This window comes from Plectropomus leopardus, chromosome 4 (assembly GCF_008729295.1).
Source record: "Plectropomus leopardus isolate mb chromosome 4, YSFRI_Pleo_2.0, whole genome shotgun sequence".
NCBI classification, from domain to species: Eukaryota; Metazoa; Chordata; class Actinopteri; order Perciformes; family Serranidae; genus Plectropomus; species Plectropomus leopardus.
The window spans coordinates 14,582,555-14,603,089 of record NC_056466.1 but is presented as its reverse complement, the minus strand read 5'-3'; the positions used below and the strand labels follow the sequence as shown (position 1 = coordinate 14,603,089).

The window sequence follows — 20,535 nt, the reverse complement described above, 5'->3', positions numbered from 1 at the left end:
GATGTATAAAAAAAGCAAGTATTTGTGAACAATTCAAAATGTGAAAATATGCTAGTATATGTTCACAACAAAATAAAAATCAGTTATTGTGAGCTTCAAAGCAGCTCTCAGATACACTTTTTTCATATTTTTCTTGCACAATATCCAAAATAAAAAGTCAAACAAGTTCTAATTTTTACTTTCAATCTCCCACCTTGTTCCCAGCCCACTGAATAGACCCTCCTACTGGCGCATGTGTTTGGGGAAGCACCACATGAACTCCTCCATGGACGTTCCCTCAGTAGAGGAGTGCTATAAAGTGGATGCCATCATCCGCCATGAGGGCTTTGTGTACGAGCAGGATCGCACTGACATCACCAATGATATAGCCCTGGTGCATTTGGCCAAGCCTGTGAACATGACAAGGGAGATCAGCCCCATCTGTCTGCCCAAACCTGGAGCTGTGATGCCTGCTGGGACGCCCTGCTTTGTCACAGGCTGGGGAGATGAGAAAGGTAGATGTGATCATGCATTTCAGTGTCCTGTAAAAGAACTGCATTTATAACACTAATCCAGGAAATAGGGTTAACTGTAGTTGTCATAACATATCTTTTGTTTGGTACTTTGACTGATTTTCACTCAAAATTTGCACTGTTTTTCATGTGCAAGGTGCTTTTTCATGATAAGTGTTGTTACTTGAAGAGAAGAAATCAAAAACAATAGGCCTGATTTCTGCATCCAGCAGAAGTGATGGTCTTATGTTTGCTGGTACAATAAGTTCACTGGCTCCACTAAAATCTGAGTTTTATCAAAATTATCTGACATGTACATGATACTTGCTCATGGATGGATTACTGAACAGGCACAAAACACAGGGGCACAAAACAGCCACAAAGAGACAAAAAATACCACAAAAATAAGCAAGATAACCACAGATACATAAAAAAAAAAACACTGAGAGACACAAAACAACCACAGACAGACGAAACGACTACAAAAACAAGCAAAACAACCATCGACAGACACAAAACAAAAACAAAGAGACATGTAATGACTACAAAGAGACACATAATACCAACCAAGAAAGGGACACCACAAAGTCTGTGTATCTTGCTCCTGTGTGGGAGAGATGATGGAGCCTTTTGCACATCTGTGACATGGGGGCCATTGTCTCATAATTTGCCCATGTACTTGCTGAGGCCTTGGCCTGATTACTAAAGAAAGGGAGAGTTGTAAGTTTATATCAGTGTAAATGTTTGCATCTCTGTATCCACTCCTCCTTCAGAAATTTAAACTCTTACTTCTATCTCAGGTAACCTGTTTCCCAAAGTGGCTGAGAAGTTAAACCAGGCAGCCCTCCCCGTTGTAGACTTCCAGACCTGCAGTAAGCCTGCTTACTGGTGGGACACCCTCAGACCCTCCATGATTTGTGCTGGCTACGAGTCCCCAGATGAGCTCAAGTCAGCCTGCCAGGTGAGTGGACACTTGCAGAAAAACTGTTTAATTGGTTTCACTGGGATTTTTTGTAGGTGGAAATGGTACTTTGTTGGTGAAATTCTTGTCAAACTTTCTCACACATTGTATAATTGTCCTGGCCTCTCGTGATTGGATCGTTCGTTATGTAACACCCTGTAAACTGTTTTGTTTGTGATCAGTCAGCTGTGATCGCAAATGGTTGTCTTGTTTTCAGCGGTAACTGGGGATAAAAGGGCATTATTTGTTTGCCATAATGTGTGAGCACACAAGCAGTGGCATGTGAAGATTAGATTTTTTTTTTTTAAAACAACTTCAAAACGGTACTGAAGAACTTAATAAAACACAGCGCTGACATTTGCCTTCCTGAAGAAAAGTCACATTTGTGATAAAGATCGACCTTTACAAATCTCAGGGCACACAGATGATTTATATTGAGCTGTCAAAATCAAATGTTCACCTATGCATCTTCTTATCGGTAATAAATCTTTCCTCCCTGCAGGGTGACTCTGGAGGTCCTTTCGCCTGCGCGGCCGCTGGAACAAACACGACCTGGGAAGTGCACGGTATTGTCAGCTTTGGACCGCAGGGCTGCATCAAAGACAAGAAACCTTCAGTGTTCACCCGCGTCTCTGCCTTCAGTGATTGGATAGACCACAACATCAAGAAGTTTATATATGAAAATGGTAAAACTAACTGAAGCGCCTGTCTTGAAATAAAAATTTTGACAGTGTTTAGTGCTGATTTGTATTTATTGTAGCTTTTTACCCAGGGGTCCCCAGTCAGTATTGTTCTCTGCTGATAACATGAAGCTTCAAGGCATCTTCTCTGGCAGTGAGAAAAATTATATCAGAGCAACTTCTCTGAACACAGAACATTTCAAGGAAATAAAAACAGACAATCTACTATTTTTCTCTTATGTTAGAGAGCTGCTGTTGGCACATGGTGCAATACATTTTATGTTTAAGTGAAACTACAAACTTTTTCTATGCAGTTCCTATAATTCTGATGTTTAAAGAGACAATTCACCCAAAAAACAAAAATACATATTTTTCCTCTTACCTGGCCGTAAAGATGTAATTTGCACATTAGTCATTATTCTATATAATTTATACTGTAATTAGACACTTGAAAAACAATTTATACCTGCAAAACAATAACTTGAATGTACATTAAAAGAGGAAATTTACCCCCCAAAATGCAACCAGAGTACCACATTTGGCAAATGGAACTATATATGTTTTACATGTAACTGAAACTAAGTACTTCTTTTTTTCTTTTGGGGAGAGTTTCTGAGTGTTGAAGATATCGACCGTAGAGATGTCTGCCTTCTCCGAAATATAAATAGACCCAGATGGCACTCAGCTTGTGGGTGCTCAAAACACCAAATAAAAAATACATTTGAAAAACTGTTATGTCTAGTTCCAGAAATCATGACCCAATGTCTCAAGATAACCACCGACCTTGTTGTGAGCAGTTTCATATAGGAACTATTTTCCTCCTACCGAACTACATCCACCAACTGTCTCATCCCACAGAAGGAAGCCTGCATCCACTGCTAGCTCACCGAGCACCACTGAGCTAACTACCACTACAGCTCAGCAAAAGAGGAAACTTTAATGTTTACATCAAATGCTGTCATGAGCATGAGCTTCTGAGGAGATGCACATCTTCCTCTGCTTGATGATATGGTTGGCAGGTGTAGTTTGACAGAAAGAAAAAAGTTCCAAAATGAGATTGCTTACAAGATCTGTGGATTATCTGAAATAATCATACTTTCTGGAAAGAGACATTGCTGTTGAGTTTTTCAAATTTATTTTTTTGGCACTTTAAGCACCACAAACTGAGTCCCATCTTGTTTCATTTTATTGGAGAGAAGGCAGACATCTCTACACCAGATATCTCCTACACTTGGCAACTCACACACACACACACACACACACACACACACAAAAACCAAGTAAATAGTTTCAGTTACATGTAAAAACTTATTGCTCCATTTGCCAAATGCAGCAATATAATTTTCCTCTTTAAATGTACATTTTGGTTATTGTTGTGCAGGTACAAATTGTTTTTAAGTGTTTCATTTACAATAAAAATCATAAAGAAAAATGGCAAATTATATGGAATACAACATAAAAAAAAATGTCATTGTGATGACTATGGTAAGCACTGCAGCCATGTTCCGTTTTTCAAAATAAAAATAAAACTTAATTTTATTTACTTAACTGTTTTACATTTTAAAAGTTGTGCTGCTGAAGTTTTGACAACAAAGTAAATAAAATTAAGTTTTATTTTATTTTGAAAAACGGAACATGGCTGCAGTGCTTACCATAGTCATCACAATGACATTTTTTTTTATGTTGTATTCCATATAATTTGCCATTTTTCTTTATGATTTTTATTGTAAATGAACACTTAAAAACAATTTGTACCTGCACAACAATAACCAAAATGTACATTTAAAGAGGAAAATTATATTGCTGCATTTGGCAAATGGAGCAATAAGTTTTACATGTAACTGAAACTATTTACTTGGTTTTTGTGTGTGTGTGTGTGTGTGTGTGTGTGTGTGAGTTGCCAAGTGTAGGAGATATCTGGTGTAGAGATGTCTGCCTTCTCTCCAATAAAATGAAACAAGATGGGACTCAGTTTGTGGTGCTTAAAGTGCCAAAAAAATAAATTTGAAAAACTCAACAGCAATGTCTCTTTCCAGAAAGTATGATTATTTCAGATAATCCACAGATCTTGTAAGCAATCTCATTTTGGAACTTTTTTCTTTCTGTCAAACTACACCTGCCAACCATATCATCAAGCAGAGGAAGATGTGCATCTCCTCAGAAGCTCATGCTCATGACAGCATTTGATGTAAACATTAAAGTTTCCTCTTTTGCTGAGCTGTAGTGGTAGTTAGCTCAGTGGTGCTCGGTGAGCTAGCAGTGGATGCAGGCTTCCTTCTGTGGGATGAGACAGTTGGTGGATGTAGTTCGGTAGGAGGAAAATAGTTCCTATATGACTGCTCACAACAAGGTCGGTGGTTATCTTGAGACATTGGGTCATGATTTCTGGAACTAGACATAACAGTTTTTCAAATGTATTTTTTATTTGGTGTTTTGAGCACCACAAGCTGAGTGCCATCTGGGTCTATTATATTTCGGAGAAGGCAGACATCTCTACGGTCGATATCTTCAACACTCAGAAACTCTCCCCAAAAGAAAAAAAAGAAGTACTTAGTTTCAGTTACATGTAAAACATATAGTTCCATTTGCCAAATGTGGTACTCTGGTTGCATTTTGGGGGGTAAATTTCCTCTTTTAATGTACATTCAAGTTATTGTTTTGCAGGTATAAATTGTTTTTCAAGTGTCTAATTACAGTATAAATTATATAGAATAATGACTAATGTGCAAATTACATCTTTACGGCCAGGTAAGAGGAAAAATATGTATTTTTGTTTTTTGGGTGAATTGTCTCTTTAAACATCAGAATTATAGGAACTGCATAGAAGAAAAAGTTTGTAGTTTCACTTAAACATAAAATGTATTGCACCATGTGCCAACAGCAGCTCTCTAACATAAGAGAAAAATAGTAGATTGTCTGTTTTTATTTCCTTGAAATGTTCTGTGTTCAGAGAAGTTGCTCTGATATAATTTTTCTCACTGCCAGAGAAGATGCCTTGAAGCTTCATGTTATCAGCAGAGAACAATACTGACTGGGGACCCCTGGGTAAAAAGCTACAATAAATACAAATCAGCACTAAACACTGTCAAAATTTTTATTTCAAGACAGGCGCTTCAGTTAGTTTTACCATTTTCATATATAAACTTCTTGATGTTGTGGTCTATCCAATCACTGAAGGCAGAGACGCGGGTGAACACTGAAGGTTTCTTGTCTTTGATGCAGCCCTGCGGTCCAAAGCTGACAATACCGTGCACTTCCCAGGTCGTGTTTGTTCCAGCGGCCGCGCAGGCGAAAGGACCTCCAGAGTCACCCTGCAGGGAGGAAAGATTTATTACCGATAAGAAGATGCATAGGTGAACATTTGATTTTGACAGCTCAATATAAATCATCTGTGTGCCCTGAGATTTGTAAAGGTCGATCTTTATCACAAATGTGACTTTTCTTCAGGAAGGCAAATGTCAGCGCTGTGTTTTATTAAGTTCTTCAGTACCGTTTTGAAGTTGTTTTAAAAAAAAAAAATCTAATCTTCACATGCCACTGCTTGTGTGCTCACACATTATGGCAAACAAATAATGCCCTTTTATCCCCAGTTACCGCTGAAAACAAGACAACCATTTGCGATCACAGCTGACTGATCACAAACAAAAACAGTTTACAGGGTGTTACATAACGAACGATCCAATCACGAGAGGCCAGGACAATTATACAATGTGTGAGAAAGTTTGACAAGAATTTCACCAACAAAGTACCATTTCCACCTACAAAAAATCCCAGTGAAACCAATTAAACAGTTTTTCTGCAAGTGTCCACTCACCTGGCAGGCTGACTTGAGCTCATCTGGGGACTCGTAGCCAGCACAAATCATGGAGGGTCTGAGGGTGTCCCACCAGTAAGCAGGCTTACTGCAGGTCTGGAAGTCTACAACGGGGAGGGCTGCCTGGTTTAACTTCTCAGCCACTTTGGGAAACAGGTTACCTGAGATAGAAGTAAGAGTTTAAATTTCTGAAGGAGGAGTGGATACAGAGATGCAAACATTTACACTGATATAAACTTACAACTCTCCCTTTCTTTAGTAATCAGGCCAAGGCCTCAGCAAGTACATGGGCAAATTATGAGACAATGGCCCCCATGTCACAGATGTGCAAAAGGCTCCATCATCTCTCCCACACAGGAGCAAGATACACAGACTTTGTGGTGTCCCTTTCTTGGTTGGTATTATGTGTCTCTTTGTAGTCATTACATGTCTCTTTGTTTTTGTTTTGTGTCTGTCGATGGTTGTTTTGCTTGTTTTTGTAGTCGTTTCGTCTGTCTGTGGTTGTTTTGTGTGTCTCTCAGTGTTTTTTTTTTTATGTATCTGTGGTTATCTTTGCTTATTTTTGTGGTATTTTTTGTCTCTTTGTGGCTGTTTTGTGCCCCTGTGTTTTGTGCCTGTTCAGTAATCCATCCATGAGCAAGTATCATGTACATGTCAGATAATTTTGATAAAACTCAGATTTTAGTGGAGCCAGTGAACTTATTGTACCAGCAAACATAAGACCATCACTTCTGCTGGATGCAGAAATCAGGCCTATTGTTTTTGATTTCTTCTCTTCAAGTAACAACACTTATCATGAAAAAGCACCTTGCACATGAAAAACAGTGCAAATTTTGAGTGAAAATCAGTCAAAGTACCAAACAAAAGATATGTTATGACAACTACAGTTAACCCTATTTCCTGGATTAGTGTTATAAATGCAGTTCTTTTACAGGACACTGAAATGCATGATCACATCTACCTTTCTCATCTCCCCAGCCTGTGACAAAGCAGGGCGTCCCAGCAGGCATCACAGCTCCAGGTTTGGGCAGACAGATGGGGCTGATCTCCCTTGTCATGTTCACAGGCTTGGCCAAATGCACCAGGGCTATATCATTGGTGATGTCAGTGCGATCCTGCTCGTACACAAAGCCCTCATGGCGGATGATGGCATCCACTTTATAGCACTCCTCTACTGAGGGAACGTCCATGGAGGAGTTCATGTGGTGCTTCCCCAAACACACATGCGCCAGTAGGAGGGTCTATTCAGTGGGCTGGGAACAAGGTGGGAGATTGAAAGTAAAAATTAGAACTTGTTTGACTTTTTATTTTGGATATTGTGCAAGAAAAATATGAAAAAAGTGTATCTGAGAGCTGCTTTGAAGCTCACAATAACTGATTTTTATTTTTTGTTGTGAACATATACTAGCATATTTTCACATTTTGGGAATTGTTCACAAATACTTGCTTTTTTTATACATCCATACAACATTAGGCTATCATTCATTTGGAGTTGTGTCTGTGGCCACCAGGCGTCCACTCTCTGTTTTTGGTCTCCACCAGCTCCAGAGGGAAAACTCTGGCTCTTTAGCTGCAATGCTCCACCATGTTAAGAAAACTGTGTCTGTTTAACATTTTTTTGGTGCTGACCAGGTTTTCATGGTTCAAAGCTCTATAAGCACATGTAACTTTTACCCTAAAAATGGTTGCTTGCAGTTAAAAGAAAAAGTCAACCAAAACAGTAGAGCTTATCAATAGCTTAACTAATGCATTGCCTCAAACGCACAGCAAGTTTGTTTGTGGAATTACCACATGATGCCAAAACCATTTGTATGTTTCATAAAGTCAGTCACTTTGACATCAAAAGCAACACCCAGACATGAACTACTTTAGACCTATTTAAATCCTAATTTATACACGGTTACTGTACTTACACTATAATTAATCACTTTGCCAGGTAAATGATGAGCTGAAACCTGCTACAAATCTATGTTAAGTATAAGAATATTGATTATGGGTGTTTTAAAGAACTGTTAGCTTTTAAAATGGCATGTAATATATTTTCAACAGTAAACGCAAATTCAACTAATCCCTGTTAATTCTGCACAACCTTGCAAATTTATCCAATTATCACAACTTTTCCACGTTTGACCAAAAACTTTTCTACTACAAAACACACACCAGAAAATGGCTGAAACACATGGATAACAGAAAAGATAAGTCACAGTGACAGAGGCTGTTGTATTCGGGTAAGTTGCACGCGCTGAAAGAATCAAGGTGAGTTACATTAAATATTTAATGGTAATGTCAATGTATTATTTATATAAAAAACTAATCTTTACTGCAAAATTAAGGGTGAAAACATTGCAACATGCATTATAATTTCATAGAAAAGCTGCCATGAAATCAGACATTTTAGACCGCAACAATCTCCTCTAAAAACTGAAAAATCCCAAAGGAAGCATCTGTAAGTGTTTCTGTAGTTGCATCTTACACCATGAAACAGTGAGCAGCAGTCAGGATCCAGTCTTCATGAATCAAAGATCCTCCACAACCGTGCATGTAAGGTATAGGAAGCATCGGTGTAGCCTGGGCAAGAAAAATACATTTGTACAAATTAAAATCTCTCCTCTGTGACTGTTGACCAGAACACAGAGAAACGGGAATTAAAATTACCTGCATTGACACTTGCCAGGGCCAGGAGTGGGGGGTGGCCTCCACCCCATTAACGACCCTCAGGGTGGCTGTGCTGGGTTTCACTTCTGGGTTTCCACAATCTACTGGCCAGTCTGAGGGAAAAAAAATAAGTTAAATTATCTGTAGATGAGCTATCATCTTTTATAATAAATGTAGATATTATTATTCACGTAGAGTCAATGGAAGACCCAACTAACCAATCCCAGGTCCTGCCCCTCTTAGTTACTGTTGCTATGTCCAACAGCTTGACAAAAGAAACATGGCAATGCTGGTTTCACTTAGCCAGGTGCTGCAGTGTTTTTTAGATAGTTTCTTAGCATGAGGCACTATAGCTGCAAGACGTTGACAATAAGGACAACAGTGTGCCACTGAAGGATATGTCATGATGTTAACTGTTATGAAAGAGGTAAAACAGCATGAATCTCAACAAAAAAGAGAGAAAGCAGAGATACATGACAAGACTATAAGTCAACATTGCTCCTGCACTGCTGGGTAGGCGTCCCTTTTTCCCCCTCTGAAGATCTTTAAAGTACCCTCTGTATTCATTAGTGGCTACAGACCACGGTGCTGACTTTCTTTAATGTAGAAAATTACATTAGTTACTTTGTGGTGGAATGTAGCCTTACAGAGATAATGGAAACAAAGGGATGTTAGCCATGATTTTGCTGACGATAATTCATCTCATCTAAAAATTTGTAGACAACAAACCAAAAGTATCTGTCCAGATCTTACCACAGAAATAAAGAGGAAACATTTCTGGCTGAAGCTGATGATCTAACTCATTTTGCTAATATTAGCCAACTACAGATGTGGCCAAATACAATGTATCTTCAAAATCTGGTTTTCTTTTTAACATTGTCAACTAGCACATAGCATATTGAAGAAAATTTTAAAGTTAATCGAGGTTCTGCTATGTTTCATGCTCGCTCAACTGTTATTGGAGCACAAAGCAAAAAAGGCAGGACAAAGAAAAAAGGCAGGACTTTACAATCAGTCATCAGGTGATCCAGTTTCACATACTATTGCTACAATTGCTCCATCTGAGGGGAGCAAAAACCTTTTGAAACTGGGAACCTCCACAGGAGATCTCCACACATACACACACACACGCATACATCAGAGACAGGGCCGCTATGAGCCTACACTCACCAATAGTGATGTTGTCCCATGGGTTAGGAGGTGGGGGAGGTAAAGTTGGGATTACACTGGCATCAGTCGTCAGTAACCACGGAAACCTTTCTGTTGATCAGCTCCGTTACTAAGGAAGCGAATGACAACTGTGCTGCTGTGGATGGTCATCTTGGATGGAAGGGTGAAGCCGCAGAATTTACCTTTCAGAACAGATAAGAAATGAAGAGTTTTTTCATTGTTCAGGCATTGATATTGACAACACCAACCTGTACGGGAAAGACAGAGAAAATAAGACAAAAAAAAAAAAGAACAGCCAACCTAGTGATGTCATGCTTTCTCCATTAAAGATCTCCACATAGTCGACACATCTTCCCAACACGTTTTCAGCTTGCAGCTCAAAGTGAGTGAAGGCCACATGGACACTTTTTGCTGAGGGAATGGTGATACGCCACGTGCACACAGACTGGGCTTGGTAATCACTGGGCCAGTTAGGAGAGATGATTTCACCCTGATTCCTGCTGAAGCTCCCTCCACAAGGAACTGTGCATGTGTGCATGTGTGTATGGACAGAAGGGAAGAGAGAGAAAGAAAACAGATGAGATGAGTTAGTTTTGTCTAGAATCTATTCCCTCAGTGTTTGTCAGATACACCTCTCTCCTGTCTTACCCTCTGAAGGGTCCACTGCCATCCAGGAGGCAGTGAAGCCCGTGTCCACCACCTTGTCATTGGAGGAGAAGCTGATGTGAAGCGTGTCTCCGTCACTCACCAGGTCTTTAGGGGGAACATGGCTGCAGTGTGTGCCTGAGAAAAAAAGGAACACTATCTGACTGATTTTTATAAGGAACCCCCGTCTCAAGAGAGTGTGCATGATGTTATAAGTACATTAACAACGTTATTGCTTACCATGTCCTATTTTTATATTATACAAGCATGACATATATACATTTATACAGGGTTTTATATGGTACTTTAACCCTTAACTTTAAACCAGTTTTCTTGTGCAGTGTTCAGACACCCTTAACAAGCATTTAAACTGTGGGAACTTGAGCAAATTGGTTTGATTTCTTTTGGAAACACAGAAAAAGATATCAATTATCTTGAAGTGAAATGACCCACAGATTGTAAGAAACTGGCAAAACATGACAGGTAAAATTAGCTAAAAAAGAGACTGCAAGAAAATTATAACAAAATTGAAAAAAAAAAATAATAATAAAATGTTTTTAAAAATTATAAAGAGAACTGTATGTATAGTTATTATAATTAAATATTTAGAATTATATTATAGAAATATTTGTATTTATTTTAGCATTTTCTTCAGGTAATTTCCTTGTTTTTCTGGAGTTTTTTTTTTTTTTTTTTATTTTTTTTTAAAACTTTTTTGCTAATTTTCAGGCAATTTTCATGTAACTTTATTAAATGTGTTGCTATTTTTTTTCCCCCTGTAAAGTTGTACTCCCCTCACTATGTTGTCGCGGCTAGTAATGAAACTGCAGTATCTGCAGTGTAGCATATACCAAAGTAATTACTTTAATGAATGACTCAGCAAATTCATTATTAGCTGGAGGGGAAAAAGAGGCAGATATTCACATACCTAAACTTCCTGCTCTGTCTCTGAGGCTGACTTTGTCATTTAAGCACATCTGACTCTCCTCCAGGGAGAAACTGTGGAAATGGAGGTGGACCAGTTTGCCAGGGGGCACCCGGATGTTCCACTGGCAGCGAGCTTTGTTGTTGTAGCTGCCAGGGTAACCCATGGAGGACAGGATGCCTGCTGAACCAGTCATGTCCTTTGGCCCACCACAGCCAGATGCTACACAGAAAAAAATGAAGGTGAAATCCAGCAATATATTCTGCCTTTGTTCCTTATTTGGGTCAGAGTGGACCAGCTGGATTCATACTGTGCTTGTTGTACATGTCTCTGCGGATGACATTTTGGATCCAGGGGATGTAGGCAGAGGAGCGGGTGAACACAGAGGGCTTCTTATTCATAATACATCCAATAGGGCCGAAGCTGGTTATACCATGAACTTCCCAAGGACCAGTGGGGGTGTCCTGGCACACCAGCGGACCACCTGAATCTCCCTGTCAAAGTAATCAAAAACACCATCAGCATGTTGTTAGATACCATCGGAGCATTGATGGATTACTGAATGGACCGACTGGGCAAGAGGCCCAAAGGTTTAGACACTCTCCCTGGTCGAAGGAAAGGGGGAGCGTCAAAATAACCACAAAGAAACAAAAAACAAATATAAAGAGATACAAAGTGACTACAAAGCTATGCAAAACAGCTCAAAAGACAATCACAATGACAACAAAAAAGTAGCATAAAAACCACAGTAACACAAAATGACAACTAAGACATAAAATGACAACAAAAAGACACAAAATGGCTACAAAGAGACACACAAAGCAAGCAAAAAAAAAGGGCTGCAACTATAAATGTCAGGCCCCTGTGTATGCCTTTCTGCATGTCTGTGCCTAGGAGCCCTCTGTCTCATAATCTGCCCATGCATCTGACTTAAGTTAGATATGTGAAAATTGACTTCTTTTACCTGACAGACGGACTTGAGCTCATCAGGCAGGGTGTAACCACAGCAGATCATGGAGGTCTTGACCTGAAACCACCAGTAATCCATCCTCTTGCAGGTGTCATGCGGCACAACAGGCAGGGCGACCTGGTTTAGCTTCTCTGCAACTTTAGCATTTAGTGAATCACCTGATAATCAAAGAAAACATTTTAGACACACTGTGGAGCATGAACAGAGGGTGTTTGCACATAAAGTCCAGCAGAGGGCGTGCAAACTATGCAACTATAAATATGTAGCATATGAGGGGTGTTTCCTGAGGTGGTGTAGTATTGTATTGCGTAAATGAATAAAATTGTGTGTAGGCATGAAACAGCACCGGTCTCGTCTCCCCAGCCGGTGGCGTAGCACTTCTTTCCCCCAGGCAGGACTTCCTCCTCAGAGGGAAGGCAGGCGTATGAGATCTCATCACTGGGTATCACCTCCCCGTCCAACCTGACCAGAGCAATGTCAAACTCCACTGTGGGCACTGTGGGATACTTGAAGCCCTCATGGCGATAGATACCAGTCACATTGAAGCAGTGCTCACTCGGCTCTGTGTAAGTCAGGTTGTGTTTGCCGAGGCACATGCGCCAGCGCTGCAGCTCATCAGCATAGCTGGAGGGGAAATCAGCAGATTAATTAATAGTAATACATCGCAGTTTACAGTAAACACACAGTAAGCAGGCCACCTTGAGATACATACACAGTCACTGCACCATATGAGCTGACTCTAGATTTACAAAAGGAAATACATTTGTACTGCAGACAGCATATTCTGACTTCTCTGTGGCACATAACCTTGTATACATCCTTGCTCGCAGCACAAAACTGTATATGAAGTGCACAGGCTCCTCTGTGCACCAGCATCTCTCACTACTGTAGACCATTAGCTGAGGCGTTGAGGCATCCCTAACAAGGCACTGCTTTTGCACTATAATAAGCCTGAGGTAAAAGCTCAGACACCAACAACTGCCTTTGGAGATTACACAAATAGGCTTCCAGGAAGTTGGAGAAAACTTAGCGGAAAAAGTGGCAATAAAAACAGGAATTACTGTACAAAGCTCTTTTTATGTTTTGCTATTTTTTTTTAATTTATTTTGTCAGCATCTCTGCATTTTTGGGGGGATAATGATAGTTTGGAGAGAGAGATGAAAAGCAGGGGGGAGAGGATGATAACCCTCTCTTTTAAATAAAGGAGTTTAGTAGTGTCAACTTGAGCATTTCCTTTTTTTAAAAAAAAAAAAAAAAGAAAAAGGTAATGTATGTGAGAATGACAAAACAGATCATTTACTTTATGAAGCAGTGGGCTGCTGTAAGTACCCAGTTCTTGTGAATTAGAGTACCACCACAGGTGTGGAAGAATGTGGGCTCTGGACGACTGGCTGGCCAGACCTGTTTGACACATACATACAAACACACACACACACACACACACACACACACACACACACACACACGCACATGTAGTGACAAGCAGAGAATAATTCATTAAAGATATTGAAGTCAGTTTTTGAAAGTGTATATCGATGCATCAGTCAATCATCAATATGACATATAAAAGGGACAGAATATAATACAAATTACTTCTTGATATGCCCTGCACTTGATTTAAGAGTCAGTTATAAACTTCAGTGCAAAATAGTGCCATAAGATATTTTCTGGGTTGCTAATATACACCAATATCAGCTACAGTGGAAGTCATGGGAAGAGAAACATGTGAGGCCCATTGGAAGATCTGTATAGCTCAGTTATGAAATCAGTTCATTTGGAATAGAAAAATGATTGATTCTTTTTCTAAAGATATATGCACATTGATATGCAAACCAAGGTTTATTGAAGTTTTTTTTTTTTAAAAAAAAGAATATGTCAATATTGGCTTGTTTAAAGAATCAGGACGAAGGACAATGACTTGACAATGTATGGACTAAAGCAGTGGTTCTCAGGGATCTGGGACCCTGGGGACCCTTCAAATAGTTTCAGATGTCCCCAGGAAAATAGGTATGAAGTATGATGTTGCACATAATTTGTTTAACAAGAAAATATTTATATGTACTTATGTATTCAGCTGAGATCTGTTTTTTGTCTTTGACTGTTGGAACTGGTTGGCATGTTAATGTAGAAAAACAACAGATCTGTTTAATGTACTGTGCAAACAATATAAAAATAAGTTTCATTTTGTTTTTTTCACAGTGAATTGCACAATTCTTTGTTTAGTAAGATAAAAATAGAAATGGATTTTGTTAACATGAAAGATTCACAAAGATTGAGATATCTGCTCACATAAAAAACATGCAAATTAGCCAGGTATCCAGAGAAAGCCTGAGAGACAAGAAAGACGGCTCATGTTCGAGATTATCTGCAAAGGTCTGGTAATTTCTCATGAGAGCAGTTAATTTGGGATGGTGGTTTGTTTTATTTTGAATTTTGTTTTTGCCTTCGGTTGATGCCTTCGGGCTTTTGGGAAGGCTGAACTGAGTATCTGTAAAAGACTCTTAAGTCACTTTGTTTTCAATCTGTCACTTTATTATTATTAAGAGACTGTGTTTTCCTGTTTTTTGAGATTTCTGTTTCTGCCTTCTTCCCCGCTATGCTGCCTTCCCCTCGGATGTCCATCTACACAGCTGTCCTGCATCAGCCTCGTTAGTCCTTCCCTGCTCCTCATTTTTCCCCCAAACAATCAGCCTCCTTTCTGTTCTTCTATTCACCTTATTCCCCTTACCTGAGCTTCATCCTCTCATCAGACTAGTTTGTATTTAAGTCCTGGTTATCTGTTCAGTCTTTGTTGGATCTTTAATGTGGTCACGAGATCTTTAGTTTGCTATTTCCCTGCTCCAGCTCAGAGTAATTTCATTGAGTCCCTGTTGCATTCTTCTGAGTTGGGTCCACCTGCTCAACACCTTATAACAATATGTATACATTATGTTATATATTGTAGCATAATGCATTTTTTCTTGGAGTTCTTCTTCGATTTTCTCATCCTTTCTCTATGTATATATAATATAAGAGCAATTGTAACATCTCCCAGTATCCCAGCAGGGATTGATACAGTATTTGGAATCTAAGTCTGAATATTGGTTTCTTGTAATCCCATTTGGGCCAAAAAAGGCACCTAAAAGATACATGGATAAGAAAAAATGAATAAATTATATGACATTATGAATCAACAAGAACTCTCCTGTATCTGAATCTGTCCTTTTGTAATCACTGATCATCTGTGCGGTGAATTCTTGTATAAGCGATCGTCTCTCACCTGCATGGACACCTGCCAGGGCCAGGAGTGTGGCTGGCCTCCTCTCCGTTCACAATGCGTGACACAACAACAGGATGGATGGCTGGTTTCCCACAGTCATTGGGCCAGTCTGGGAAACAGACAAAAACATTGTAATCTATCCTGTGTTTGGTTACATGTATTCATTTGTTTGTTTGTGTATCAACAAAGCCTGAATATACAATACATATCTGCAGCTTACAGATAAGCCCTTGTGTGTTGTTGGGAAGTGGCCTTCAATAACTGGTACTTACACACTTATTCATATTTTTAAAAATAATTTCGCAATCATGCCAGGTTGTCACTGTTGTACCTGTTTTTTTGGGTTTCACTAATCTCTGCTGTAATGTTTTTATTCAGTTTAAATGCAAACATAATATCATGCTCCTGCTGTTAACAATGGGTCCATGGGGAAAAAAATCCCATTTTCACGCCAGAATCCTTGAAAATATCTGTATGCATAATAAATTTCTTTTTGTTGTCCAAGGAGTTGACTAAAATCTTCTCAGTCACTCTTATCTCACATTTTCTCCCCTCATCTCTCACTCAGTCTTTGTCTCTTTCACCCAGCTCACAGGGCACCTCTGGTCAGAGGCTGGGTAGAAAAAAAACCCCAGAGGCAGCAGAGTCCATCTATAAAACTCTATTTCAGCAATTGGCTTGGCAGGCGCCTGGGCCACCTGGGGCTCATCGCTGGGTGAAGAATGAGGATCGGGTGACAGCCAGCTCGGAAGGAAAGTGAAGCACTGGGCTACTTCACATGGTGTTCTCAGCGCATCATATCACCTTGTTTTACTGCACATCTGGGCGCAGCAAGGGGTAGACGTGAGAAGAGGAGGGTGTGAAGACAGGGAGGGGAGGAGAGGAAGCATGAATATAAGGTAGGCCTCTGTGCAGCTGTTTGAAACTTAATGACGGTCATCGTGACGTGATAAATACAGCTCTGCTAACCTGTGGTTGTGTGACATAGCGGGGGAGATCAGGAAACTCAAAATCTCAAATGTAAGGCTGAATCATACAAAAACAATATAATATCTCACATTGGAGCTTAGTTTTTGGCTCGACTGTTTCCAACATGGCATCTGGGTCACAAACTTTCTCATTTTACAGCTAAACAGTACACTAAAATATGTTTCTGAAAACATTTTGAAGTGTGAAATAGGCACTGTAGTAGCAGAATCTTGATTTCTATTTAATTAATGCTCCCATTCAGACTCCTCGGCTTGGATTGGTTGTTTTTATTTGATTGCTTTGAATTTCTGCATGTGTCATTAGAAGCACTACAGGGAGGAGGAGGTACATTATTTTTTTAACAGATTATCTGTATCATGAACTGCTGTCAGAATATAGTGACAGTTTTATCAAATATAATAGAAATTTATTCATATGAAAGTTTCCAACTGTAGTTTTAATGTTAAAGCTGCATTAATACATTTTAGGCCACTTGGAGGAAATATAAAAAGCTGAAAATGCAACATGTCTTTTAAGTCACTGCCATATAAAGTTATTGTATATATATATGTAAGCAAACAATTTTACACATCAGTTGGTATGACCAATATTAGCTTTCATTTGTAATTGTGTGTTTGTTTATTTGACAGAACTAAGTTCAATATTCACCTTCCTTTTAGCTTGTTATCCAAGCAAAAATACCTGCAGATAAATGTTCACAAGGTCATCGCTAACTTTTTCTGTCTGCTGTTTGGTGCCGAGCAGGTAGTTTATCATGAGTTTATCAACGTTTAGAGCTCAAAACAGCTGTTGTGTTTGGAAATGAGGTTGATGACAGATGAGTTGAGGGACAGAAAATGCACCTAAAGAGGCCAGATGCTCAGAGGAGCTGAGAAAAACTGCAGTCAGGGGAGTTCATCACTACGAGCGACCCCTTTTACATTACACATCATCAAGTAATCCAATGTTGATATAAGAAATTCAGATCAGAGCAACTTTTAACATTGTAGAGTAAAGCAGATGTTAACAAATGTATCAGGCTCATACGGATACTCCACCTATGGTGATGTTATCCCAGGGGTTGGGTGGAGCAGGCGGCTCAGTGGGAGCAGGCAAACTGGGGTCTGTTGTCCAGTAGGCCCGGAAGCCTTTAGCCTCAGTAAACAGGTCTGAATGGAAACGGATCACCAGTCTGTTGCCTTTGTCTTGATGGTAGGAGGCAGCTTAGTCCCACAAAATGGACCTAAAATGAAATAATTAATTGTCCATTATAAGTAAACTGACAGAAAGGTTATACAGTTCACGCTATGTGATTAGTAACCATGTAAATATAGTAACAGTTTGATTAATTGGGATTAAAAAGGTGTGAAATAATTAATATCTGCATTTTGCTGCTGATTTTAATGTGATGGACTATCGTGAAAAATATAAATGGTTTTGGGATCAATTCCACAAACATACTTACCGTGCTTTTGAAGCAGTGCATTAGTCAAACCATTGATGTCATACACTATTATGTTATCATAGCATTTGGACGTCAGGAAATCTTTGGCTTCTAGGTCAAAGTGGGTGAACTTCAGCGTGATTTTTTTCCCCAAAGGCACAGCGATGTTCCACATGCACTCGCTGTTAGCTCTGTAGTTCATGGGCCAGTTCTGGGACTTAATAACTCCTGTTTCCTCTTTGGAGGAAATGCCACAGCCCTGGATTTCTGAAAGAGGAAGAGGGAGTGATTGATGTGTGCTCGTAATTAGATAGTGTAGCTGACCTCAAGTATCTGCCTGTGAAAAGAGAGATTCTTGTGTAAATCTCATCATGACAAAATGTAAACAGAAGATCATGATGTAGTAAAGGCTTTTAATCATCAGCTACAATATTACTTTTGTAACTGGTGGTGAAATATATTTACATGATGTTTTGCAGAGTATAAAAAGTAATGACACACAGAAGCATTTCTGATTATTAACATGGGCCATGGTGGAAAAGTAACTGATTACATTTACTCGTGTAAAATTAGAATTAGAATGGTTTACAGGTATATGTATCAGAAATGTGGTCAATAATAGGTTTTCTTTATTTGATTTCAGAGGGAAATAGTAAACTTTGCACCGTTCTAAAATATTTTCTGTTCAATATTTTCCATACAAAATCCTCAGCTAATGAAATATAACTGATATTGTTATAGATTAGACAGAGAATCTCAGTATGTTTGCCTGGGAGCCACTTTTTTGCAAAATGGCAGGATGTCAGGGTCAGCTCACCAGATATAAGTAAAATTTCTAATAAAATCAGATAAAATGAATAAACACGGCAAATCCCGTCACAGCAGCCCACACAGGTCAGGATAACATAGTTTTCTAAAATTTGAGAACGTTCAGACCCCAGATTTTCCCCTTAGACATTTTTTTTATACATAAACAAGCTCTAATATTATATGTTTCATGCACTCTGGCACCTTATTTACTTTTAAAAAGTACCAAAAAAATCCCCAGTGTAAATTGTATCTACAATTAATGTATTAATTTTATTTATTTATTTATTTATTCCAATGTAAATTAGAAAATGGCCAACTGGCCAACCTGCACCCTATTGCAGGCCAGATTTAGGCCACGTGGGCCATAAGTTGAGTATCACTGCATCAGTGCAGGTAAAATGGGTTGAAATGGGTTTGTTTTCTGTTTTTTCTGTCTGTGCACTTATACTTTTGATACACAAATGCATTTTGCATTTAATCATTATGCATTTTTATTTAAGTAAGAAGCAGGGCCTTTTGCAAAGGAGCAATTCTACACTGTTGTATTGCTATTTTATAAATCTTTTTATTTACTAGATAAAGTTCTTCTATTAAAGTTCAGAGTTGAGCAAAGATTCCTCTCTGTGTTACATGGCCATCATCGCACCATAAGAGTTTGGTAGCACAGACAGTCACACACACACACTCACACACACACACACACGCACACACACATAAAAGACTGCAGCACATAGCCAATAAATCCTTAATCAGTTCCATTATTATATCACAAACACACAATCAAGCGAGCAAAATACATAAATTAAAACTTTGACCCCTCTCACCCTGCCCACCACATCTTCCAGCTGATGCCCTTTAGGAGGCGCTGTAAGTCCCTGCCCACCCTATCATCCAATTTCAAACACAGCTTTTCCCCACTGCGACAAGGACTCCCAAAACCTCTTACTAACCCTGAAAGTTCCAGCAACATCAACTGTGTTGGTCCTTAATAGATGATTGATAAAACTGATTTTACCCTTCTGCATTTGAGGTCTTAACTGATTTTCATGCTGGATCATCATAATAAAGAAAAAGATAGAGGAGATTTTATCTTGCTTTTTATGCTTCATACTGTACTCTGACCTGTGCTTTCACAGAGTTCACACTGTTTACGCAATGACTAAGCTGTTGTACATATCTGACAGACGAGTGAGAAGTTTTATGGTTCGTCTTAATGAGGTTTTGAGCTGCTTGAGCAACATGTGCCTCAGGTGTGAGTGTGTTTCTGTGTATGTGTGTCTTGGATGTACCTGCAATATCCTCAGGATACACAGCTTCCCACCTGGCAGAGAATCCTCGGTCTGTGAGGCGACTGTCTGACTGGAAGCTGACAGATATCGTGTCACTGGCACTGACCACCAGCGGGGGGAGAATGTAGCCACAGTGTGTGCCTGAGCGAGGAAGAGGAAGAGGAAGGATGGAGGTAAAAGATGAAGTTCATGGATAGAAAAGGCGCAGAATAGATGTATGGTTTGTATAAGATGGATAAGAGCAGAGTGGTAAATACTGTAAGCAATACTGGCTGTAAGTAAGTGTGATGCTGAGTGTGTCGGGTGTGGTTAGTGGTTGATGGATGGGGTGGCTGAGACACTAACAAATGAAGGTGACTCTACTGTCTGAGTGTGACCTCATCAACACAATATCACGTGAAAAACACTGTTTCTAGCAGGAGCTTGTGAGCACAACAAACAGCATAAACTGGT

The 20,535-nt window shown here is 39.3% G+C and overlaps 3 protein-coding genes across 3 annotated transcripts in view; 1 reads left to right on the top strand and 2 right to left on the bottom strand.

The window, feature by feature from the left end:
- LOC121941627 (ovochymase-2-like) overlaps positions 1–2,185 on the top strand; it is a 28,396-nt gene extending 26,211 nt beyond the window's left edge. The window contains exons 23-25 of the mRNA XM_042484455.1: positions 205–494; positions 1,292–1,452; positions 1,955–2,185. Of these exons, the coding sequence (XP_042340389.1) occupies positions 205–494; positions 1,292–1,452; positions 1,955–2,152 (649 nt within the window). The 3' untranslated portion in view covers positions 2,153–2,185. The remainder of the gene's footprint in view (positions 1–204; positions 495–1,291; positions 1,453–1,954) is intronic.
- A 3,027-nt stretch (positions 2,186–5,212) lies between these two features.
- Positions 5,213–9,838, bottom strand: LOC121941626 (chymotrypsin-like elastase family member 2A; the record flags this gene model as incomplete). The annotated part of the gene is made up of 7 exons (XM_042484454.1): positions 5,213–5,443; positions 5,947–6,107; positions 6,908–7,154; positions 7,190–7,199; positions 8,420–8,514; positions 8,602–8,714; positions 9,772–9,838. Coding segments are annotated over 7 exons (891 nt in total), but the record flags the coding sequence as incomplete, so codon positions are not given.
- A 2-nt stretch (positions 9,839–9,840) lies between these two features.
- On the bottom strand, positions 9,841–20,464 carry LOC121941625 (ovochymase-2-like). The gene is given in 15 exon segments (XM_042484452.1): positions 9,841–9,953; positions 10,072–10,293; positions 10,420–10,554; positions 11,345–11,563; positions 11,652–11,835; positions 12,306–12,469; positions 12,658–12,935; positions 13,612–13,712; positions 15,571–15,605; positions 15,608–15,679; positions 17,598–17,738; positions 17,741–17,782; positions 18,005–18,250; positions 20,083–20,223; positions 20,446–20,464. Coding segments are annotated over 15 exon segments (2,112 nt in total).
- Between the last annotated feature and the right edge of the window lie 71 nt (positions 20,465–20,535).